Genomic DNA, 25,856 nt, shown 5'->3' with positions numbered 1-25,856 from the left:
ATTCACTGAGGTGTTTACCTTTAGGATAGGAAACTCAAAGAGTGTTTGAGTAATAATATTTTAGATAATGGGACTTGACATGGATAACTGTTACATGATTCATCTCCTTCGGTTCTCCGTGTTTTTCCACTAAATGGGTTGCTCCCTGTGGATCTATACAGTGGAGATAGCAGAAGGTCATAGAAGAGGTATTTTAAGCACTCTGGTTTCATAGTCTATGCTTGATGGACAGAATAAAATGTATTTCTCCAGCTTTAAAGAATGAGGGCAGGGGGTAGATAAAATGGGAAGTGAAGGCAAAGTAGAATTAGCTATCAATAAACACTGCAAAATCAGTGCACTTGAACCTCTAATTCTTTTCCTTGCCTCAACTTTTAATTCCACCAAAAATTCCTTACGTTTTCTCCTTACTTCTAACCCATTATAGCCCAGCCACCACAGAGACAGGATTCCATATATAAAATCATGAATTTACACACACTCACACACACACACAAACACAAGCTGAGCCTTTAGTGCTGTTGAAGAGAATTTAAACATTTTAAGATGTAAAATTAAACTTACATGATCTGAGGTATGGTAGAAAAACAATCATAATAAAAATTAAAAGTGCAATGAATGAGAACAATGAAAAAGAAATCCACATGTTAAAAATGGTCTATAAACATATTTATAATTCATAAACTGCATTAAAATGGTTGTTTCATATCTTATCAATTAGAAATAATAAAAGTAAGAAAATATGCTCAATGCAGAGGTACTTTAAAAAAAAATCTAATAAAATACTTTTATCTCCATCAAAATATTCTTTGGAAACCAAAAATAAAAATGTATCATGTATGTTTTCTTCAGGTTGATCTGTAAAAGTCAGAAAAATACATAGTCCCCACTGTTGAACTTTCCAAAAAAGAATCCCTGTATGCACCAAGCATAAAGCAAAAGGCTTTATGTCGTCGTGAACTCCCTATATTGGTACAAAGACTTCCAGTTCAGTTACTATCAGAAAACATTTTTGTTTCAGTCAAGCTGAAACAAATGACCTGACTTCAATACAGTGTAGTATATAGCTGAAGCTGTGTCCAAGAAGTTGTCTTCAGAGCACTGAGGACAGCTGCAGAAACTCCTGAGGAGACTCCATGGTTTCTCACAAAACCAAAGTAAGTCTTAACCAAAGCGAAACTTGAGTCTGTATTTCACGGTGTTAGGACTTCTCCGAGGTGCGGAAAGGGGAACCTTTGGCTTGACAGGATTAGGTGGCTTTTTCTTTTCGGGAACAGTAACTGTGAAAGAAAGTTCCGGCTGCTCCAATTGCTTGAATCTTGGCAGAAAGTGGGTAGAGACGTGCTGAGGTTTAACCCGGGGGCTACAGCCCCGTTTAGCCTTCCCCCTCTTGTTCAGGGCCACGTACCACTCCCGCCCCGTCTTTTCAGTTCTGTGTATCGCAGAGGCATAGGTATTATAGCTGTTTTCTTGAAATCGCTCCCTGAACTTGCAGTCATCTGTAAATTTGGCCTAGAGGAAAAAAAAAAAAAGAAGAGGAGGAGGAAATTCAAGCAATGATAATATTTTCAGCATGTAATATAAAGAAGTCTTTATAGAAGTCTTTATAGAAGACTATAAAGAAAAACAAGAATTCCACTGGCCCCTGCACTCCGACTCCATTCTCTTTATAAAGACACATTTGCCTCTTTTAAAGTTGCTTTAAAATTACTATTTTCATTTCTATATTCCTACTTCATTCATCTTTGTAATACTGGTGGTTTACTACGAATTACACAATTGTGAAATAATATCAGTGTATATTAAAATAACAGGAATTCAATATATTTAAATTCTGTTGCTCTTTTTAACATACATTGAAAATTTTAGTTAAAAATTTAACTTTTAACGTAAGATTTTCCCCCTCCTAAACCATCAAGAAAGTAAATAGTACTATATTACTAAGAAACAATTGCCTGGTAAAACATGAATTCATTCAGAGAAATGGGGTCATGTTATCCTTTGAAACAAGAATACAGTTTTCAGTCTCATCCGTGTGCTTCCTGGTGCTGAGAAAGGGGTAGCATATGGCCCTATTAATATTGCATGTGTTGAGTTCTTTAGGAAAAAATTCATCTTCACACAGTGATACAGGAGAGTCTATTTGATGCCAGGAAGAAAAAAATTACCTTTTGGAGTCACTAGCAACACTTCAGGCAGATATCACTCTCTCTTTCCCTCTACACACACACACACACACACACACACACACACACACACACACACCTGCCCTTGAAAATGCTCACAGAACAGTGGAATAAGCAAAGAAGTAGACATTCATCACAGTGCAGTTTGATAAATGGAATTATGATAGTGGTATGCAGAGGGTACAAGGCATCTAAAAGGATAGAGGTGGCAGCGAAGAGGGCAGGAAGGTCTTCCTAGAAAAGGTGACTTTTGAGCTGAGTCTTAAAGTACAATGAGATAATAGTAATCAGGTGACATGAGAGGTTTTTCAGGGAACAGCAACGGTGTGTTCACAGGTCATCAGGAAGCTACTATAAGTTGTTCAATGTGACTTTCACTTAGGATGCATAGAGAAAGGACCCAGAGATAAAGATGACAAAGTAGGCCAGTACCAGCTCTGAAAAGGCTCAGTGTGCCGTACTGAGGAAGTTGAATGAACACAGCATAGGGGAAGAGCGCGAGATGGTGTCAAATAGACCTGCAATCAAATGCTAGTTCTGCCAACTGAGTTCTTAGCTTTAGGCTCCTTGTTCACAATACGTGCAGCCATAAGGCTATTGTGAGAATCAAAATATTTTTCTAGGAAAAGGATCTGGAGTTTAGCTTTCATCAAATACAAAAGAGTCCATAACTCCCAAAGAAGTAGAATTCCCTATCCTGGACTAGGTTTCACAATTTCAGGGAGGACCATTTGTACAAACGTCTTGGGCTTTGGAATACTAAGGATCTTGACCCATATATATGAACACTAAATACCAACTCTAGTATTCTTCCCTGGGAAATCCCATGGACAGAGGAGACCAGCAGGCTACAGTCCACGGGGTTGAAAAAAGAGCTGGACATGAATTAGTGACTAAACAACTACATATATATTATATATATAATATATATATTTGTTTATATATATAATTCTTTATATATCATAGAGGTTCCATCAGTTCAGTTCAGTCGTTCAGTCCGACTCTTTGCAACTCCGTGAGTTGCAATACACCAGGCTTCCCTGTTCATCACCAACTCCCAGAGCTTGCTCAAACTCATGTCCATTGAGTTGGTGATGCCATCCAACCATCTCATCCTCTGTCATCCCTTTTCCTCCTGCCTTCAATCTTTCCCAGCATCAGGGTCTTTTCAAATAAGTCAGTTCTTTGCATTAGGTGGCCAAAGTACTGGAGTTTCAGCCTCAGCATCAGTCCTTTCAATGAATATTCAGGACTGATTTCCTTTAGGATGGACTGGTTCAATCTCCTTGCAGTCCAAGGGACTCTCAAGATTCTTCTCCAACACCACAGTTGAAAAGCATCAGTTCTTTGGTGCTCAGCTTTCTTTATGGTCCAACTCTCACATCCATACGTGACTACTGGAAAAACCATAGCTTTGACTAGGCGGACCTTTGTTGGCAAAATAATGTCTCTGCTTTTTAATATGCTCTGCTTCAGTTCCACACTGGAACTAACAGTCCTCTAGTTTCCTTGCTTCTCTAATAATATCAAGCTTTCTTCTGCAGTACAGATCCCAACCTTGTAATCTGGAAGTCTGAACACTGCAAAACAATCTACATATACCTACTGTTGATGGCCACATAGAATTTTTGAGTTTTGAAAGGTACTGACAATATCAGAAGACAACCAATCTCAGAGTATTTCCAATAGCACATTTATCTTACACATGACAGTCTACCTAAGTTATTTACATTCGAGTGTAGAGTGTAGTTCAGTCAAAAAGCTCTTTATCTGAGGACTCTGAAACTATGTATCTGAGAATCTGTCTACTGGCAATTCCTTTGACTGGGTCTTTAGCAGGCTATAATCTAGTGTTTTAAAGAACCTTTGTCTATGGCTTTCTCTCATCACATCCTAACCTACTGGCCCATACCTAGGACAAGGGTGCTATGCTGACATTCCTTTAGAAGAGGAGACATTTATTGTTCTTATTGGCCTTCAATTAAAAATGCTTTCTTACAAACCAAACATAGATTTGTCAACTTAGCTCTTAAAAGGACATCAGTGCTCTCCCATTCAATTAGATAATCTCAAAGTTTTATTGTAAAATAAAAACTATAGTCATGTGGTAAAAGAAGAGGGCTGCAGAGGAGGAGATGGTTGGATAGTGTCACTGACTCAATGGACATGAACTTGGGCAAACACTGGGAGACAGTGAGAGACAGGGAGGCCTGGTGTGCTGCAGTCCACGGGGTGGAAAAGAGTCAGATACAACTTAGCAACTGAACAACAGCAATAGTCTTCTGGAATATTTTCTGCTACATAAATGGACAAGCATTTTAGAAAGGTGTGGAAGATTTCATTAAAAAACAGTAGCACGTATATTCATCCTGCCTCAGATTTTTTTTCTTAAAATATGTCTGAATAACATTTCTAATGTACAGTACATTATACTTTGACTTGACTTCTACCCCAGTTTCACACACACACAAAAATCATTTTCCTGAAATAAAGACAGCAGTGATTACTTAATTCAATTTTGACAAATTTTTTAAAAGTGTTGGCACCCCACTCCAGTACTCTTGCCTGGAAAATCCCATGGATGGAGGAGCCTGGTAGGCTGCAGTCCATGGGGTCGCTAAGAGTCGGACACGACTGAGCGACTTCACTTTCACTTTTCACTTTTCACTTTCATGCACTGGAGAAGGAAATGGCAACCCACTCCAGTGTTCTTGCCTGAAGAATCCCAGGGATGGGGGAGCCTGGTGGGCTGCCATCTCTGGGGTCGCACAGAGTCGGGCACAACTGAAGCGACTTAGCAGCACTGTATAATTTAACCTTTTTCTCCTAACAGTGTCAATGAAAATAAAGAAGAAACCTGTATTTTTTTTAATTGATGTGACCAACAGACACATGCATACACACACCTAACCTATAGCAATACTGTCCCTAAAATTATTGCATCTAAAAACTTTCTCCCTCTCCCCCTCCTCTGCTCAAGATTCATGTTCTTTCTTAAGAGAAGCCTTTACCAGGATGACTGTTCATGCTCTAGGTTTTTCAAGGGGCACTTAATTGTCACATGGAGTATAGAGATAGAATTCTGAGGACCCACACACTACTTGTAGGCCCTTAGCCATTCCAAACTTCCCACTGAAACAGAAGCAAAGGCAGTCAGACTGTTTTGGTTTTCTTAATTGACTTCTAATTTAATGTTTTGTCTGAAAAATTCTTCCAGCTACGATGGAACAGAATCATTTGAAATGAACATTTCAGTGAGTTTTTTTTCATCAGGGGATCTAGTTTCTTCTGGAGAAACTGACTGTTCCTATCAATATTCCTGGCCCTTTTCAGACAAGATGGGAACCCCAAGCAGTGCATGAAAGTGAAAGTGAAGTCGCTCAGTCGTGTCTGACTCTTTGTGACCCCCGTGGACTGTAGCCCACCAAGCTCCTCCATCCATGGGATTCTCCAGGCAAGAATACTGGAGTGGGTTGCCATTTCCTTCTCCAGGGGATCTTCCCAACCCAGGGATTGAAGCAGACGCTTTAACCCCTGAGCCACCAGGGAAGCAGTGCATGGCTATCCTTAATGTTACTCATTAAACATCTCTATAGCAGAGTCATCAAGCAGCAGAATTATTTATTGTACATTTGCCATTATACAATTTTAGATAATAAATCTACCAGGCTAAGTTTAACCTTTGAAATTCTTTTGGAATTATAAAAACTCCTTTAGCAAAATATATACTTTTAAAATAATAGAGCTGTGGTGTTCTGTGATAACCTCAAGGGATGGGATGTGGGGGTGGGAGGGAGTCTCAGGAGGGAGAAGATTCATGTATATTTATCGCTGACTCATGTTGTTTTATAGCAGAAACCAACACAACATTGTAAAGCAATCATCCTCCAACCAAAAACTTAAAAAATAAATAAAAGAACTGGATTATTTCCCTAGAAAAAGTGAAGTCAACATAAAGACTTTATCTACAGTTCAGGTGTGAAGTAGAGAGGTGAATCAGATTTCAAATAAGCTACTGAAAACAGAACACACATCACCTTCATCCTACCACCATCAGTCACTACAACAAAACCAATCATTAACATGTTCATAAAGAACCCCTATCTTTGTTTCTAATTCATTATTTTCTGAATTTATTCAATAGATGTTTATTGACTATCTATCACATCCCAGACACTGCTGGTTGCCATTTTTACGAAGAAAGACAATTTAATATGGTTCTGCCTGTGTTCTTTGTTGACTTAAATTATCTGTGTTTTTCTCTTTAATTTCTCCTTGATTTTGCAAGTGTAAAAATAAGTTACAGTCAACAAGCCATAACTGCAAAATTAAAATGAAATGTTTAAATTGGCTGATTACTACATAATTTAAAATAGTCTTAATTGACAGAACAAATAAAAACTAAATTACACTACTTTTGCTTGAAACTATGGAAATAATTCAGAGGTGGGGCAACACAGTGCTGTTAAATAAAACAAGAATTTTGGGCTTAGGAGAACACTTTGCCTTGATTCTACTCATCTCCTCACAGGGAGAGGGCACACAGTGGATATTTAAAAGAAAAATCAAATTCAGTTCAAAGAAAGTAATATTCCACAAAAGAACAAGTCTGCTTAATTGAAATCTGAAGGTCAATTAAACCAGAGAATTCTTTCTGAAACAATGTTTTTAAAAAACTTTCTAAAACCTTTTAATATAGTTTTTTTCTTAGTCAACATGCTCTAAGATGATTGAGAATCTTATAGCAAGGGAGCTGAGGGCGTGTTAATAGGGTCCCAATTCTCATTATGTGCCACTATCAAAGTAAATATATGATGTATGAAAGAGATGTATAAAGAGGATTGAATTCAGGCTAATAGCAAAGCCCTGGAGTATAAACCCTCGAGTCTGTGGGGTATTTAATCAATTTTAATTCTTTATTTCACTTTTTATTTGATTTGCCTCTTGCAAAACTTTATAAAGTTAAGTAATAAATACAAATAATTAAAATGTTGTCGAAGGCTATATAATATTATTAAATCATTAAACTATTCTTATAGACTGTAATCAACGCAGTTATAGACCAAATTGTGCTCTAAACAACACTTTCTTGCTGCCTGCATCCCTACTTCCGGTTCCTCTATGTTCCTTCAGTGTGTTTTGGTTCCCAGTACTACCCATGCCAATGGGACTGCCCGGGTCAGGTGCCCTAAGCCCAGGCTGTTTTGTACGGTTGCGCAGGATGTTCCCAGCACAAAAGTACCAACCTTCGGTAGTGAGTGAAAGCCGAAAGCCAGACCCTGCTCCAACTGCTCCCAAGCAGAGAACTCCAGAACAGGGCAGCACGCACCCTGAAGGTGGCCTCCTACTCTTCACAAGTATTGTATGGGTCAGTTGTAGGCAAGCCGTGCCATCTCCAGAGCTTGGCCATATTTCCTGCTTAGCAATCTCTAATCTGGCCATTCTGTATCTCAATACTTCATGCTGAGCAATCAAGGGAATATATGTGAGTGCTCAGGCATGAGTTCTCAGTCCCTTAGTCATGTCTGACTCTTTGTAACCCAGTGGACTGTAGGCTGCCAGGCTCCTCTGTCCACGGGATTTCCCAGGCAAGAATACTGGAGTGGGTTGCCCTCTCCAGGGGAATCTTCCTGACCTAAGGATCGAACCCAGGTCTCCTGCATTGAATCAGATTCTTTACCGTCTGAGTCACCTTGCTCAAAAGAGCTGGGCTATTGAGGCCAGGTGTTTTACATATATTGTTTCATTCTCACATAATTCCACAACTATTAGGATGCTATTATCTGATTTTCCAGCCAGAAAAATAAAGAAACTAGTTCCTCTAAATCCCCACATTTACCAAATGCCAAGGTAAGCCTAAGACTTAAATCTCATCTACTGAATCCTAGATTCAAGCTCTTTCAGTAACAACGAGCAAAGCCAAGGGCATCTCCTAGGCTTCTGTACAGTACTACCTTGCCCTAAAGTTGCTCCGTGTTAAAATACTGATAAAAACAAGTGCCACTCCCCAAGCCACCGGAGACATAGAACACCATCTCTCACTTTAGGCTGAAATGGATCTCCGAAGCTACAAGTCAATTCATTACATGTAATTTTCCTCAATAAAATAGAGCTTCAGTGTTGGAAAGATCCCCTAGAGGAAGGCATGGCAACCTACTCCAGTATTCTTGCCTGGAGAATCCCCATGGACAGAGGAGCCTGGAAGGCTACAGTCCATGGGGTCCCAAAGAGTCAGACACAACTGAGCACAGCACAACCAGATAAACATAGTGTGAAATTAAGGGAAAACTGACATTTACTGCAAAGGTAGAATCCTGAACCCATTTTTTTTTTTAGCCTGAGTTACTAGGTACTCAATTCTACTGTGTAAATTGAAAGTTCTTAGAAGATGGGGGTGCTTCCCAGGCGGCGCTACTGGTAAAGAACCTGCCTGCCAATGTAGGAAACATAACAGACAGGGGTTTGATCCTTGGGTTAGGAAGATACCCTGGAGAAAGGCATGGCAACCCACTCCAGTACTGTCGCCTGGAGAATCCCACGGACAGAGGAGGGGGCGGGCTACAGTCCATATAGTCCCAAAGAGTCGTACATGACTGAAGTGACTTAGCACAGCACAACACAGAGGATAAGGGAAGTTTCTATTCAATTCCTTTACAGAGGCCAATAAATTATTTTTTTAATGATGATGATAGCCATCACTCAAACCTTCATTTCTCCTTTCAATAAACACGCCCAGCTCTGGGGCTGCGGACTCCTCCTCACTCTGCCCCCAGCTCAGGAAGTCCAGTCCAGACTCTCATCCTGGGCAAGCCAGCTGGCACCCTCTGAAACCAAGAAAGGAGGCTTTTCTAGTCCTTGCTCAGGGCTGATCAAGCATACATTCCATGCCTGTTTCGTAAACTCTGCAATTAGCTTTCCTTCCAAGCATGATCCCCTAAAACCCTGAGAAACAAAAATAATTCCACCACATGCTTCTTTCTGTATGTTTAAAATAAGCTAAAATGTTTTCCCCCAACAACCAATGGGTGATCACGTATAGTTTATGAAAAGACTGACAAATTCATGATAACCACTTTTTCTAAGATTTAGATTTTTAAGGGAAAAAAATACGATGCACGAGAAGGATCTTAAAAAGTTATGAGATTATGACCATTGGAAATCCTTGCTTTCAAATTAAGTTCCTTGGGAAAAGGAAAACCCAGGACATAAGAGGCTACTGTATGCAAGACGAGTTGGGACCTAAAGAAAAGAACAAAAAGGCCAATAATGAATGCGATTTGAGGCTGGTCTAAATATCCAAGGGGGTCACAGCTGCCTGAACCCAAAATCAGAAAGAGGAGAGAGGGGATATAGGATCATGAAACAGCTGCCTGAGAGCAAATTCAGGAAGATCTGTTCTAACATTAAATGCTGAATACTTTCCAGGGACTATTCTAAGTGTTTTATATGTATTATCTCATTTAAAATGCTCCACTATCACCCTGTATTGTTAGTTTAATTTTCTTCCTTTTACAGCTGATAAAGCCAAGGAATAGAAAGATTAAGTAAAACAATACAGTTTAAGAAGAATGACACAATTTAACTACCAGACTCAAGAGCTCCCTCTCTTACATCCAGACCCATCTCAGATAAATCCAGGAAGGCACCGTATATGAGACTCTGGATAAAGATAAGCAACCTGAGAAGAGAGCAAGAACAGAGTGAGGAGGGAGCATGAACAGACAGGCAGGCAGAGAGAGACCGAAAGAGAAGGGTGCTCAGCCTCACCTAGTACCTCAGCCTGGGAGTAAGTGGATAAAGTACAGAGGCCACAGAGAAGGCTCTGACTAACCCTCAGGGTCTTGGGGAAACAATTACCTCGTGCTTCTCTCAATGATTCTCAAGGCATCTTGAGAAAAAGACCAGACACCTTCCTCCTTGCAACGGCTGCTGAAAAAAACCTGCACACTAGGGATCTGACTGCATTGTCTATTTAGGGTCTTCCAGTTAAAGGTCCAGAGAAGGCAATGGCACCCCACTCCAGTACTCTTGCCTGGAAAATCCCATGGACAGAGGAGCCTGGTAGGCTGCAGTCCATGGGGTCGCTACAGTCAGACACGACTGAGAGACTTCACTTTCACTCTTCACTTTCACGCATTGGAGAAGGAAATGGCAACCCACTCCAGTGTTCTTGCCTGGAGAATCCCAGGGATGGGGGAGCCTGGTGGGCTGCCATCTATGGGGTCACACAGAGTCAGACACGACTGAAGCGACTTAGCAGCAGCAGCAGCAGCAGCAGCAGCAGTTAAAGGTCTGAAGCAGAGCTGCGTGGAGATTAATATGAGTGTGTTGGTTGACTGAGTGCACAGAGCAGAGCACACTGAGATGGCTGAAGTCCAGATAAAACTTCTCTTACAGAATTAACAAACTTAGCACACAAAGGAGGTCAGCATAAATGTTGCCTAAACCTGAGCTTTCTGGGCTGATAATACTGTTCACCATCTTCGTGTCCACTGACCATGAAGCATTTTCTGAAAGAAGATTTTCTGTGAATGAAACAGATCTCCTTTTTCTTCCGGGAGTACATCCTAAAAGAGGTTCCCGATGCAGCTCCTCATCACACTGAATGACCAACATTTACAAAACAGTGTGATAAGTTTCATGGTGCACACGTCTCCTCCTTTCTAGACTTTAAAATCAGGTACAGGAGACACAGAAGTAGATGGGGGAAAAAGATCCTCCCAAAGAGCTTGGAATGAGAGAGAAAGAGAGAGAAGAAAGCAAAAATAGTCTAAGGATGAACCACAGAATTCACTCTTTAAAATGTAGCATAAAAATATTATTAAAACATGCAACTATTAATTTCCATAAAATAATAGCTGAAAATAGTGTAAATAGTTCCAAATGAAACAAAATATCTTCTTTCGAGCTACCTTTTCCATACCAAGCATTATAGCGTTTAAATGGAGAGAGAATTTTTAAAGCATGTTATTCTGGTTCAAGTTTTTGTTAACTGTGGTAACTTAGGAAAATATTTAACATCTCTGGCTGAGACTGTTGCCTCACCTAACCAGGTAATGAGAGAATGTGAGTGAAAGAACTTTGAAAGAAATATACAGATATTTTATCTCTATCTAGTAACTAATTTGTAATAGTCTGATTGTTACTATATAAAACAAGAAAAATCTACTATAATCCATGAATATTTCTCGACATACTATGGGTTTACTTTCCCCAGAATTATATGACTACTTTACATTTATAGTTCACACTTTGTAAATAGAACCCCAAAGTTACTCTTCATTAATTTAAAATTTTTCCGGTTTTATTGAGATACAATTGACATACAACACTGTGTAAGTTTAAGATATACAACATGATGATTTTATATAGCTATTTTTTGAAATGATTATAAAGTTACTCTTTAAATGGCTCTGCACAATTATTAATTTAAAGCAACTCACTTAATTATATATTTAATCTTGAAAGTGTAAGGCATTTTAGCCTTTTTAGTGGTGATGAAACTTTGCAAAAGTCAAACTAAATCAAATAATTATATTTAAAGTTATAAGAACAATTTTTCAACATGTTTAACTAGTAACTAAAAAGAAGAAGGAAATCATCTGGCATATAACTAATAAACATTAGGGCTAATACTATACCTAAATTCAACTTCCTCAAAAATAATTCACTTTATAATCTAATTAGGTGTCTATCGAGAGAATAATAAAAGCTCAAATAAGAGACAGTGGGCTTGGACAATTGGTTTTTAAAAAATTCACATAATCATAGGGCTTAATTTTTTATCTTCAATTCAGCTCAAAGTCATCAGAATGACTTTTATATCAAAGAGCTTCAATGAGTGACAAGAGCAAGGCTTGCTTTGTACTGTTTAAAAGTCATTACTCCATGAAATAACTTTTAGCCTGCCAAGATGAGAAAGAATAACAGATGCTGTTTTTGCATTATCTGCATTATTTCAGCCAGCCTTCCTTAGACATTTGGGTCAAGTTTCTGGAAATTTGTTACTTGCATTTGACAGAGGAATCATGTATCCTAACCTCTCAGTGTGACCTTTCTAATTGGCATCCATTTGTAATACTTTGCTTGCTGCGACAATTATCCTTAAGCTGGCCCAAGGTAGTCTATTTTTTGCATATGCTAAGGCTTGAATCAGAATATTTTAAAAATTAATATTTTCACCCAAAATAAGCAAACCAATAACAGAAAATTTTTTTCAGGAATTGCATATTATTATAATGCTTAGAGTTTGAATGTGTTTCAATCTTTAATGACCAAAGTAGATCGAAGAAAAGTTATTCAGTGCAGAAGCATTTGATGATTCTTTTCCATTCTGTGTGTGGATTTTTAGAACATCTTTTTAAAAATAAAATGGCATGTCCTGCTTTCCACAGAACACTGCCCCTTAAAATAGGTTATAAACCAGAGCAATTATTTTATGAATATTGTAATTTGCTAGAATAAAATAATCTGCTCAGAAAATGAGATAAGTAAATCTAGTTATAACTCTTGCAATGGATGATTGAAGAGGTTAACAAAGATTTAATAAACTGAGATTATAGTAGTTTATTGTATTTAAATTTGAATTATCTAATAATAGGTAATATTTATTGAGCACTTACATTGTACCTAATATTGTTCTAAAAAGCTTTGTATATATTATCTCATTTAATCCCCAAATAACTGTAGAAATAGCTTCAGTTTTATGATCTCCTTCAAAAGCTATTAACAAGCCACCTTTAGATGCTAGAGAAAGGAAAACAAAGTCTTAAACAGTAAACCAAGTGAAATTCTCTTTCCATTTTTTAAAAGTCTGTAAAGCAGAAATCATAATTAGTAAGTTTCAATTGACTGCGCTCGATTAAAACTTCCTATATACTTTGAAAACTGGGAGTCATATTTCTCCAATTTAATAAGAATTAAAGTGAATAAGGATTAAAGGAGTAGCTTTAAAGAAGAACTGCTTTTTAAAATGATTTAGTGTGACAAAACAGTACACCACAGACAAAGCATAAATAACTTTAAGGGCTGTGCATACACACTAATACTAATGAAAGAAACTCTCAACAGGAAAATTAAGCTAAATGTACTTTACTAACTTTAAAACATTTTAGTGTTTCCCAAGTAATGAGCATTTTCAGAACAAAGCGTAGAAATCTATAATTTATAAATTGATTACAAACTGCGTAACTAGTCCAAAAAAAGTGTTTACAAGTGCAGAATCAGTCTTCGTAGTTTTAAGAAGTAATTGTTTTTGATGTAACAAAAACTACAAGATGAAAATGTCTCAAATGAAATTTCTCTATTAAAGGTCAAAATCATCTCATTATTGGTTTCTTCCCACCATACTTATTAAAATAAATATGTTTTATTACTTAGACTCCATTTTTGACATAATAAGTAGCTTTTAAAATTAATAACATGATCTACTGGTTACACAATCACCATCAGTATGTAACTTTAAAATATAATATCGTATTTCCATAATGTTTCTCCTTACTTGGACCACTATTAAGACATAAATAATGACAATCACTTAGAGAATGCTTTTTTCAAATAAACTTATCCTTAAACCTTTTTGTGGATTCTATATTATCTTTTCAAATAAATAAAATATTTAAATTATTACTTACAAAAACACACACAATTCTCTTGGTTTAATGGACACATAAAATCTTATAAAAATGAAAAACATAAAGTTCTCTGGGCAAATTGTCTTATCTATCAGTTTGGAAAATCACTCGTTCCATTTTACACATGTAAAATCTCTGTAACACCTTTAACAAATATAAAGTAGTTCTACTTACACTTGCATGGAGTTTTCCTTTTTTTGACATCGCTAAAAATTTGTTGCTGAAAACTCCTCGTATTCCTACAATCCCCTGAGACACAGCAAATATTTCCAAAATACCTAGGATGACAGAAATCCCAAAATAAAACACAGACTCCTCTATATATCATTGTGAAGATTTAAATTTCTACAGAGACTCTTTCCATTCCTTATTACTGTGATTTTTTTAAAAAGTATTGAACATCCTTGTTTATTGTGACATTTATTATGTAAAAGGAAAAAAAGGTTTAGCACTCAAGTATTCATTTAAAATGATAAATTTCAAGGTTCAAAATTTGCTTGTGCTTCATTAGCACTCATTTTTTCCTAAAATGATGTCACTATTCATAATCAGTGTTTGACAGAAGAATCTTTTCAAGTTCTAGAGAAATGGAAAAGACTGTTTAAAATGTTTTACAAAATAATTCTCATGCATTGTTGCTCGGTCAAAGATAAGACAGTCCATTGAATATTAAAGCACATACAACTGCACTCAAAATTAATATAAATCACTGGAAGCCTTGAAAACAATATTCAATGAAGTAAAAAATCCCTTTTCTCAAATGACCATAATTATAAAAGTATAAATCAATATATATCATACCCTATCATTTAGTGGTTGCTTATTTCAAGATTACACATAACAAGACATTGAAAGCACCATAGATAATTTGGGGTTGTTAGCTCAATGAAGTGTTTGATGGATTACGGTTTGAGACATCTTGCATTTTGAATGACTCTTCTGGAAAAAATCTCATGAGGTATTTTATTATGTTATCATTTATACTTGGTATTTCATAGTGAGAACTACCAAGTCTATGTCCCTCTGTCTCCTATAATAACTTGAAAGTTCACATCCACTGGGTCAAAAGAGTTGCACACTACAGTTCATAGGGTATTTTTAAGAAGCTGAAACTCATAGTCTGTATATAATTGGAATTCCTGCCTGTTTACCATAAACTCATATGTAATGCCATATGAACAAGAGAAAAGCATAGGGCTTTTTGTTAACTGCCTACATCAAATTGCAAAAATAAAAAAGATAAAATATTATTCATTAAAGCTATAAAGGGACCTGCCTTGGAAGAAAGGAAGGAAGCAAGTGGGAGTGGAAGGGAGAAGGAAAAAAAATCTCAATATTTCAATCTGTAGTATTTTGAGCATATATTCTAATTAGCATATTTCAATAGGACTCTGTTGAATAGGGAAGTTCATCAGATTTTCTTAACATAGTAATCTCCTCCTACAGTATTTGAAGTATATATAAAATTATTCAATATACAAGAAGCAGTGTATTGTGGGTATACATGTATATAATACATACAAACACATATATGAGTATCTTTATAGAGCACTTAAATGTTGTATAATGTGACCTAATACCTATAACTGTAGCAAATCCTGCCACTTATTTATTCAACTTCATTTTTAAAAAATACTTGAACAGAAAGTTCATAGGGAAACTACTGTTCTTATGAATAAGTGTTCTTAGCCTGGAGTAAATAAAACACATCTCAAGAAAACTACCACTACCACTTTATTAGTGGGTGTTTCTTTAAAACGAACTCCCCCAAATCTAAAAACTATTGGAAAGGAATTACTTTTGCTTTCAGGAAAAAAAACTCCTAAAAAAAAACCCAAAACAACACTGTGTCTTAGAAATTTTTTTCTTCAAAATGTTTTCAAAATTCAATTTATAATAGATGTTATGATACAGACTGATTGTGATGTGTATCCAAAGACTTAGAAGCATTATCATTTTATCAAATAGTAACAAAGCACACAGAATGCTTTGTAAAGATAAATTTACTACATAATGTAGTACAATAATAATATTATTAATAAAGCATGATTAGAATATCTGATGCAAAGTTATATTTCTATCAAAATTACAGGGTGATATTGAAAATAGCATTAATGATTTTTGATATTTCGGAGATGATAAATACAATTGAGAATACTATGTAGACATCTGTTAAAAAATGAGACAGGGAGAACACAAGAAATCATCTATGTGTAGAATGACAGATACAAAACAGACAATGTGGAGTTGGTAGAAAAGACTTGATTGTATGTTTCCCTCAATTAACGCCTGGCTCTTTACTAGTAAAGGCTTTCTGTATTATTGTCTGGAAAATCACCTGGTTTTGTAATCTATTGTGTATTAGTGGGGGGAAAAATTCTCATTAATTCTCATGTGTTTGCAGGTTAACATTTAAGAGGTCAAGACAAACGGGCTCTGTAAATGTTTGTTTAATATTTTGTTTATATAACTGGCTTCCGACAACATATTCTATTTTTAAGAAAGACCCATTTTGACTCATTTCCCAATTGCATGTATATGTTATATAAAATTTGCATTGTAATAAATTTTAAATACGGGGAAGATGAAACAATATGTGTGAAAATGTTATTTTATTACATACTACATGGCTTCTTTTCTTATAAGTTCCAGTACAAAAAAATGATATATTGCCTGAGAATAAAAGGATTTTATAATTTTTTTTTGAATATTATCATTTATTTTTTAAGTAGCAAGTCAATATAGAAAAGTGCACACATCTGAAGTACACAGCCCAGTGATTTTCACAAAATGAACACACTTGTGTAATCATGGCTGATCAAGAATCAGAACAATATGTCTTTCCTCCCTTCCTCCCTCCTGCCAGTCCACTCTCTTTCTGGCTAACACATGCATCTCCGTGCAGCTCAAATGAGGATTTTGGGGTCTGATTCATAGAGGGTTGCAAATAATTAAGGAAATGGCACTGAAAAAAAAAAGGACAGGTTTTGTATCTTATAAACTCAGAATGAAATCGGCAAGTTAGGCCTCTCCTGTCACATAGGACTAACTTCAAAGTGAAAGGCACAGATCATAATTTCAAATGAGACTCTTTGGTAAACGTCCTACTACTTTTACTAAAATACCTTGAGTGTCCCATATTGCAAGGCATTTCAGCAGTACTTATTTTATTTACTTTAGTATTTTATTTATTGATTTGGCTGCACCAGGTCCTAGTTGCGACACGCAGGATCTTCTAGTTGCAGCACAGTCTTGGGATCTAGTCCCTCCACCAGGGATAGAACCCAGGCCCCCTGTACTGGGAGTGCAAAGTCTTAGCCACGGGACCACCAGGGAAGACCCACCAATACTTATTTTATTTATTTATTTTTTTTTAATTCTGTAAATTTATTTATTTATTTATTTATTTTTATTTTCATATTTATTTTTTTTTAATAATTTTTAACATTTTTAAATTTCAGGTATACACATGCTCCCCATCCTGAACCCTCCTCCCACCCCCCTCCCCATACCATCCCCCTGGGCCGTCCCAGCGCACCAGCCCCAAGCATCCAGCATCGTGCACTGAACCTGGACTGGCATCTCGTTTCATACATGACATTTCACATGTTTCAATGCCATTCTCTCAAATCTTCCCACCCTCTCCCTCTCCCACAGAGTCCATAAGACTGTTCTATACATCAGTGTCTCTTTTGCTGTCTCGTATACAGGGTTATCGTTACCATCTTTCTAAATTCCATATATATGCGTTAGTATACTGTATTTATGTTTTTCCTTCTGGCTTACTTCACTCTGTATAATAGGCTCCAGTTTCATCCACCTCATTAGAACTGATTCAAATGTATTCTTTTTAATGGCTGAGTAATACTCCATTGTGTATATGTACCACAGCTTTCTTATCCATTCATCTGCTGATGGACATCTAGGTTGCTTCCATGTCCTGGCTATTATAAACAGTGCTGCGATGAACATTGGGGTACACGTGTCTCTTTCCCTTCTGGTTTCCTCAGTGTGTATGCCCAGCAGTGGGATTGCTGGATCATACCTAAAGGATTTTATAATTTTAAGAAAATTATATTTAATTGAAACCTTGAAAATATAATTCTGCAAAAATCATTCTATTTCAAGTTATGAAGAATGAAGGAAAGAAACAAGCTGAGATTAAATGAAATAATTGTTTTTTCAAAAGTTAACTTTGGTATGATGTTCTAAATTTTAATGTAATTATAGTGTACTATTGGGAACACTCGTAAGATTATAGTTTTAAAGTCATTTCAACAGTAATTTCACAATGTCTTTTTTCATAGAATATTGGAGTAGATTCTTCAGGCCCCACAATTCAACCTCTTTCCCCTCACCTGCCTAAAAAGATCACAGGCCTATTGATTTTTATGCCAAATCTCAATAACTCATTAAAGAATTCTAAGTGTTTTAAACCTATGTGCACTAAATCACATGTATATAAATTTCAGAAAGCATTTCTCTAAAATTGATTTTTTTTTCAATTTTAGTAATTTCCGCTTAGGAGTCAGCAATAATAAATTTGATGGGAATTTACAATTCCCATGGAAGCCCAAATGGTAGCCAGAAGAAAAACTGTGGAAGGCCAAGTGTCTCAGATTACAGTCAGTGAATGTTTGTAAGTTGGATTGTTTCTTTGATCATCTCACTACATCTCTTCCTTTTCAGGATACTCCATGTGTACACATGTATGAATATATGTCTTAGTAATCTCCTGCTATTTTGGTCCTGCTGGGGGAATGGGAATGGCACCCCACTCCAGTACTCTTGCCTGGAAAATCCCATGGATGGAGGAGCCTGGAAGGCTGCAGTCCATGGGGTCGCTGAGGGTCGGACACGACTGAGCGACTTCACTTTCACTTTTCACTTTCATGCATTGGAGAAGGAAAAGGCAACCCACTCCAGTGTTATTGCCTGGAGAATCCCAGAACGGGGGAGCCTGGTGGGCTGCTATCTATGGGGTCGCACAGAGTCAGACACGACTGAAGTGACTTAGCAGCAGCAGCAGGGGGAATGGGAAAGAGAGAGAGATCAGTATAAATTAATTCACATTAAAGTACAAGTGACAATGTGTTATCTTTCCTAGGGTGCTCACATTTAAGAGGATCAAAAGTAAAAAGCAGTGTTAAATTGAAGGAATTATTCTCTGTTGGTGGAATTCTGGGATTGACATCTAGGTTGAAGGATGCAGGGATTCAGGGTCTCGCACTGCTTAATCTACTTACAAGCATTAGGTGTTCATTACAAAGTAAACTTATTCCCATAAGAAAATCTCTATCTAGATTTGTTCACTTAGTCCCCTCTAGAATTTTTAATACAGTAAGACTTTTAACAATGATGGTTGATACAGTTATGTAGACATCTCCCTTTTTTCTATTTTATCAGTGAATAAGATACACAAATATTCCATGTATTCAGAAGATTTCAACAGTGCATCTGAAAACTCTCAAAGATAAATCATTTAAAGCTGAAGTTTCTCTACTTGGCTTCACACAGCAACAAACATGATAAGTCATTATCAAATCTGAGTCTTGAAATCTGAGTTTAGCAGTCTTCATTAAGTTAGCAAATTTGCCACTTGAGTTTTTCCATATAGATTCTGGTTTATTTAGGCTTCAGGGACTATATAAAGGTTGACTGTGCATTAATATCAAGGTTGACAGTGAATTCAGATTTTTAAAAGCTAGCCAAAATAAATGACTGTAATCTCCATAATTTTATGTGAACGGTTAGTCTTTGTGTAGCTATAGCCTTAAGCTTTTGCTCCCTGAACTGACAGTTACTTGACTGCCTTTCCTTCAGTGGCCCAAGATAAGCCAACAGAAGCATTGTATTAAAATTAAACTTGAAAATGTAGAAATTAAAGGAAAGTTTTGTTTTCATTCAGTAGTGGAATTCTATCATCTATCTGTCTTGCCCATCTTCATCCTTCCTTAGCATTTCCTATGATAAGAGTTTATGTGCAGTGAGCTTGATTCTTGTCTTTAAAACTTGGGATAACTCTTGTATGAGAAGCTAAGACTATATTAAGTGGTACACCTTAGCTAAACAAATTATATTTCAAGATCTATGGGAAATGTACTTTTGATAACAAAACAAAAAATATTCAGGGTTTTGGAAATTTTTTAATGTCAAATGATAGTCATGAAACATACATGCATATATATTTCTCTCTTCTGATAAACATTACAGAAAATTATGGAGTTTAGAAGAACCTGTTAGAATGCAGTTTCATGGCAGAGTTTTGACTCTTTACAGAGGTAACAAGCTGTGTCAGAATAATGTGTTTTCCATCACTGCTAACTCATAGACAGTAGAATTAGATGATGAGGTAAAACTGATGTATCCTCCATGGTTCTCATGGTCCAAGCTCTCTCAGCATCTCTTAAGAGATTTGGGCAAATGTTTCCTCATCTACTCCAACCAATAGTCCATAAACAACTCCTGTGTTTACATATGTATCAGGAAACCATCATGTGCTATCTTCAAAAAGGTCTATGACCAACTTCAATTAGCAGATCTTGTTTCTCTTTCACAGCTACTTAAAGACAGAGATTCATTTTAAACTTTCAAATTACATGCTGTCCTTTTAAACATGACATATTTTATAAATTCTTCATGGATCAACAGTAGCAAAATCTTATGATACAGTATAGGACATTCCAGATATCACAAAGCTGAAAATCACCATGATTTAAACAAATTATACTTTCCTCTGTGAGAAAATCCTATAGAAGGCAAAGGAAAAAAAAATCCCAACTAACCCAATATCAAGTAACCAGAATATCAAGCTTGCTGAGCTAGGTATCCTGTGTTGGGTACATGAACAAATGCATGAATGAATAAGTGAATTGATCGAAAGCCAAGCAAAAGATACAGACTAAACTGTGAAAGGCTGTTGTTATAAACTGGAATGAATTAGGAAAGCATTAAATTTCTTAGTTAAATTAAGAAAGTTTTATTTAGGCACTTTTATTTAGTTTTGCTTAAGAAACAAAGCAGCATTTTGTGTCTGTTCTTGTTAGATATCTTTCAAAGTGGATTTTAAAATAAAAGGTACCTTGGAAATAAATACTGGCCAATGTCTTCTTTAGCTGAATGTATTCTCTGTTGATCTGTTCTCATTTTCCCTTTCTCTACTTTTCTATAACTTCCCCTCCAAAAGGCCTAAGCTGCAAAAAATCTTTGTCTCTTGTGGTTTCTTCCAAGAGAAGAGGGTAAATACTGTGGGAATGAGTCTGGTTTTCAGAGATTCCTAGCACACCAAAACCCGCTCCAACACCTCCTTTACCCACTCTGGGATCCAACCTGTGGCTCCTTGCAGGTTAGCTTTGAATCTTCCCTTGGGAACATAGAAGTCATTCTCTGTTGAGGCTGAGTTTGGGGATAAACTACAGGAAGAATGGGCTTCCCTGGTGGCTGAGTGGTAAAGAATCCACCTGCCAATGCAGGAGATGTGGATTTGACCCCTGAGTTGGGAAGATCCCTTGGAGAAGGAAAATGGCAACCCACTCCAGTATTCTTGCTTGGGAAATATCATGGACAGAGGAGCCTGGTGGGCTACAGTCCATGGCATCTCAAAAGAGTCAGACACAACTTAGCTACTGAACAACAGGAAGAACAGAATAGAAACAGTGTTCCTGTAAGAGGAAGAGGGAAAGATTACCACAAGTGGGGAAATGAGCTCTGATGTCTGGTGGAAGGAGAGCTGGGTGGGACAAAATGAGGACAGATGGAAGTAACACTTGCTTAGACATAACATTTGCTTACCCTGAAATCTCCGGAAATTCCCCTTCACCCTAATTGACCTTGCCTTTTATCACCAAATATGGCGAGAAGTTTAACGAGTGCAATGAACCTTAAAACACAGAAGTAGGCCCCTCGGACTTTCCTGGTGATGCAGTGGATAAGAGTTCACCTCCCAAAGCAGGGGACAGAGGATCAATCCCTGGTCCGGGAAGATTGCATATCCCCCTGAGCAACTAAGTCCTGTGCCTCAACTCCCGCGCCCACACACTGCAACTAGTGAAGTCTGCACTCTGCAACTAGAGAAACACTGCAATCAGAAGCCCATGCACCACAAGGAAGGGTAGCCCGGGCTCCTGAAAGTACAGAAAGACTGCCACTGCAAGGAAGACCCAGCCAAAAATAAATACATTCTTTAAAAAAAAAAAAAAAACAGTCCCCTCTGAAGAGCGTGTGGGAGGCCCTGGCATTCGCTAGGGCTGACGCGGAAGGCCCTCTCTGGGGTTCGGTGCTCCAAGCCACCTCACCACGGGCAGCACAGCAAGCTGAAGGCAGAGGCGGTAGGAGCAGTCAGGGGCAAGGGGCAGGCGTGGACGCGCTCGCGTTCCACTTCCCGCCTCCTGAACTCCCAAGAGAGAGCTTGCCAGCCGGCCCCCCCCCCCCCCCCACCGATATGCGCATCTCCAACCCCCCGTGGGGGCGGCTGCCAGCCCCGCAGTGGCGCCCCCGCTCCTCCGGAGCTTGGTTAAGAAGAAATCTGTGGGGTCACTGGCTTGAGGCAGAGAAAGTTAAGTACACCTGGGAGCCACCAGGCTGAGACTCCGGGCCGGATGACTGCGCTGTCTCCTGGCCACGTTTCCACTCTCCCTGGGTCCCTGAGGCCCGGGCCGTGAGTCTATCTGTTGGACCAGCCCCGGCTGGAAGAGCCATCTGGCCCTACCGAGGAAAACGTCCTCAGAGATGTCCCCAGTCCCACACATCTTTCCCCTCTGCTGCCTTGGAGAAACAGAAGAATCAGGAACCGCAGTGATGGTCTGGAAACTCAGACAGAGTGGAAGGGAGGAGACAAGGAAAGAGGGAAAGAGAGAGCTAAACTAAGAAAGAAAATTTTAAACTTGGCTTAAATTTAAAAACCCACAAAATTTTCACCTGTACTGAACTGAACTGCCTCTAAATGTTCTCTAAAATACCGAACTTTCCTTTAATTGTCCTTGGAGGACAAAAGGCCGGCCACTCTTCCTCACAAGGTCTGGTCATGGTCTCAAGATACTAAACGTTGCTAAACCCAACTCCGGAATTAATAATTCGAATGTCCATCACGTCTCCCTCTCGAAACGTGTCCAGTTTTCTAGATCACTGTCTTCTTCCAGTCAGAGAACGTCTGGTCTCCTGTCTGGTATACCTATATATCCTATATGTATATGATGTGCAAATATGTACCTACCTACAAGAGACATATACGGATACACACACACACATATACGCACACACATTATGTAGCAATTTGGGGTTTGTGGTAGCGGTTGTGAGAGGGGAGTATGTGAGATTTGGTTATTTTTAAAAGAACTGTTCCGTTATGGGCAGGTAAAGGGGTGCACTTTGCTGCCCAGTGGAAAATGCTAGTCTGGTAAACAGAAGCAGAAGGTAAACAGAAACTAAACAAGGAGAAAGATTTTTGGTTTTCCTCCGGGCACAGGTTGGAGCTCCTCTTTGGGACCAGGGCAAGCTGGAAACAAGATGCCTGTCTGCACCAGCCTCGGGGTAGCCTGTACCTCAGGAATCGCCTTTCCCCATTCCCACGAGACCGGTAAGGGTGTGCGTGCCCCCCAGACGCACCTCCAACCCAACCCGCCCGGCTGTTTCGAGGGCCGGCTGGATCCCAGTGGCCCAGGCTCCGGAAGGTGCGCTTACAGCCTGGGGAATAACCGGCGGTCCCTCTCGATGCTCCCGCCACCCGCTCAAGACAGGTTTTGGAGGAGAGCAAGCAACTTACTTAACATATTGGCTTCGTGGGAGCCGTTGACTTTGCCATCCGGGTAGATCTGCAGATGGAAACCGATGCCCACTCTGCAGTAGAGGCTGCCGGTCCGGCGCCCCGAGGGGCTCCACTGGAAGCTGCTCTGCTCCAAGCTGCTTCCTGGGCCGCCCCGAGAAGCCGCGGAGGAGGAGGAGGCAGGGGAAGAAGAGGAAGTCGCGGTGCTACTGCTGCTCCGGCGGCTGCTGGCGCCTCCCGGGTTCCTCTCGGTGGCAGCAGGTCCGGGCTGCCCTTTGGGTGCGAGGCGCTTCTCCCCTTGAGCCCAGGCGCTGAGGATCAGGTGGCTGAGGAAGAGGAGGAGGAGGAAGGACAAGCTCATGCTTCCAGCCGCGGGGGTCCTAAGTGCATCTTGCAGGGTTGGTTCTGGGCTTCGTAGCCCCTGCGCGGCTGCGTGCCTCTGGCGCTGCCCCCCTCGCCGCACCGGGTGGACATAGCCTCGGGGAAGAGAGAGAGGGAGAGGGGGGGAGCGAAAGAGAGGGAGGCCACCCGAACGGATCTCGGCGCTGGCACTGGGATATTTATAACGCCAGTGATCTCACTGCTCCGTGCACGCCTGCGAAGCTTCCCCTCACCCGCCGCTTTGTGTACTCTCCGGCCGGTGCGGGGAGGGGCGGGGGTGTGGAGGAGGGAGGAGATGGGAGAGGGCGAATGGGAGGGGAACCCGGGCGGAGGGAAGCTGCACCCCGACGCCCGGCGCGCGCGCACCCGGGCCACGCACCCCAGCAGTTCTCACGCGCCGCACGGCCACCTCCACTCAAGCCAACGCGGCGCCGAATTCAGCCCCGCGCGAGCCCCTGGGATGGGGGCTTGAAATGCCGAGTGAGTGAGTTCTCATCCTCTCGCACCTCCGCGGAACGCTGGCGTCCCAGCAACGCGCCCTCGCCTACCCAGGATCCAGTCTCCAAGTTCACTTCCCCGGTGCCCAGCCGACCCGACTGTCACCACCCCCGCCCCGGGGGTGTCTCGGGAACTGCATCCCGAGGGGGATTCATCCCGGCCGGGGGGAATCCCCCGCCCGTGCTCCAAGTGTTGGCCGCCAGGAACCAAACAAGGATTCGCAGCCCAACTTGGGAAGGCTTTGGTGTGGCGCGCTGGGTAGAAGGCTCTGGCCGTTGTTGTGGCTACTGATTTACTAAAGAGCTAAGGAGTGGGTTTATTCAGTGTTTAGAGAGCCACCTTAAGCAATTAACGCCAGGGCTCGAGCTGCTTTCCTGCTGGGAAACTCTTGGTAGCGCTAAACATCCTGCCGCCTGCCGCCGAATCGGTTTTTCCTTCTGGGTAGCTCCGGGTCTGCGTTCCGGAGCGTGAGCGCACACGCACACCGTGCTCGGAGCCCGGCAAGAGAGGCAGGGTCTGGGCACCACCGACGCATGTGACCGACTGTCCAGTTGTCCTCTCTCGCGCCAGGATCCCCGTGGCAGGAAGGATTAGCTCACGGCTCGCTTCAGCTTACTCAGAGCTGCCACTGACTGAAGGGCCGACCCCACTGAATGATTAATGATGCGCGCTCTGGATTTCAGGAAACCTGAGAACCGAGAATTCCCGTGTAGGCGATGCCCCTACTGTCATTTATCTGAGAAGTATACCTGGCTTACATTCTTGAAATATTTCCGTCTGGAAACATATTTGAAGCCTGAAACTACATTCTAGTACATTATTCACTGTTCAGTTCAATGAAAAGGCTGTGATTTGGCCTGATAAGGTGATTGGCCCAGTAAGGTCTAAGACTGATGGGAAGAACTTGCTTCCTCTATTATTGAGTCCCACTTGAGGAATCCTATCTCAATAATTAGAAGCCTATAAAGCACTTGTTTGTTTTTCAGGATTGGTAATCTGCCTTGGCTGGAATACTTAACATCAAGGCAGCTGTTAACAGAAAGTCACCTGGACAACTTAGTGAAGCCACTGGGTGGAGGGAGAGAGGGGAAAGAAAGGGTGCATCACTCGCAGATGTGTATGGCCTGGGCACAATGCTCCTGACATACTGTGTAAGATGCTAAATCACTTCAGTGCTAAGTTATTTCAGTCCTGTCCAATTCTTTGTGACCCCATGGACTGTAGCCTGCCAGGCTCCTCTGTCCATGGGATTCTCCAGGCAAGAACACTGGAGTGGGTTGCCATGCCCTCCTCCAGGGGATCTTCGCAACCCAGAGATCAAACCCAGGACTCCCATTTTGCAGGCAGATTCTCTACTGTCTGAGCCAACAGGGAAGCCCTATGTAGGATGCCATCCTG

At 40.0% G+C, this 25,856-nt stretch overlaps 1 protein-coding gene across 1 annotated transcript; it reads right to left on the bottom strand.

Moving 5' to 3' along the window:
- Positions 1-661: 661 nt before the first annotated feature.
- On the bottom strand, positions 662-24,118 carry FGF5 (fibroblast growth factor 5). The gene is made up of 3 exons (XM_070790979.1): positions 23,580-24,118; positions 13,994-14,097; positions 662-1,512 (listed from the first exon to the last, which is right to left on the bottom strand). The coding sequence occupies exons 1-3, from the start codon at positions 23,938-23,940 to the stop codon at positions 1,165-1,167; spliced, it is 813 nt and encodes a 270-aa protein (XP_070647080.1). The 5' UTR covers positions 23,941-24,118; the 3' UTR covers positions 662-1,164.
- Positions 24,119-25,856: the final 1,738 nt, after the last annotated feature.

Source organism: Bos indicus, chromosome 6, assembly GCF_029378745.1.
Source record: "Bos indicus isolate NIAB-ARS_2022 breed Sahiwal x Tharparkar chromosome 6, NIAB-ARS_B.indTharparkar_mat_pri_1.0, whole genome shotgun sequence".
Lineage (NCBI taxonomy): Eukaryota > Metazoa > Chordata > Mammalia > Artiodactyla > Bovidae > Bos > Bos indicus.
Note: the sequence above shows the minus strand (reverse complement) of the source record. Positions and strands in the feature narration are given on the sequence as shown.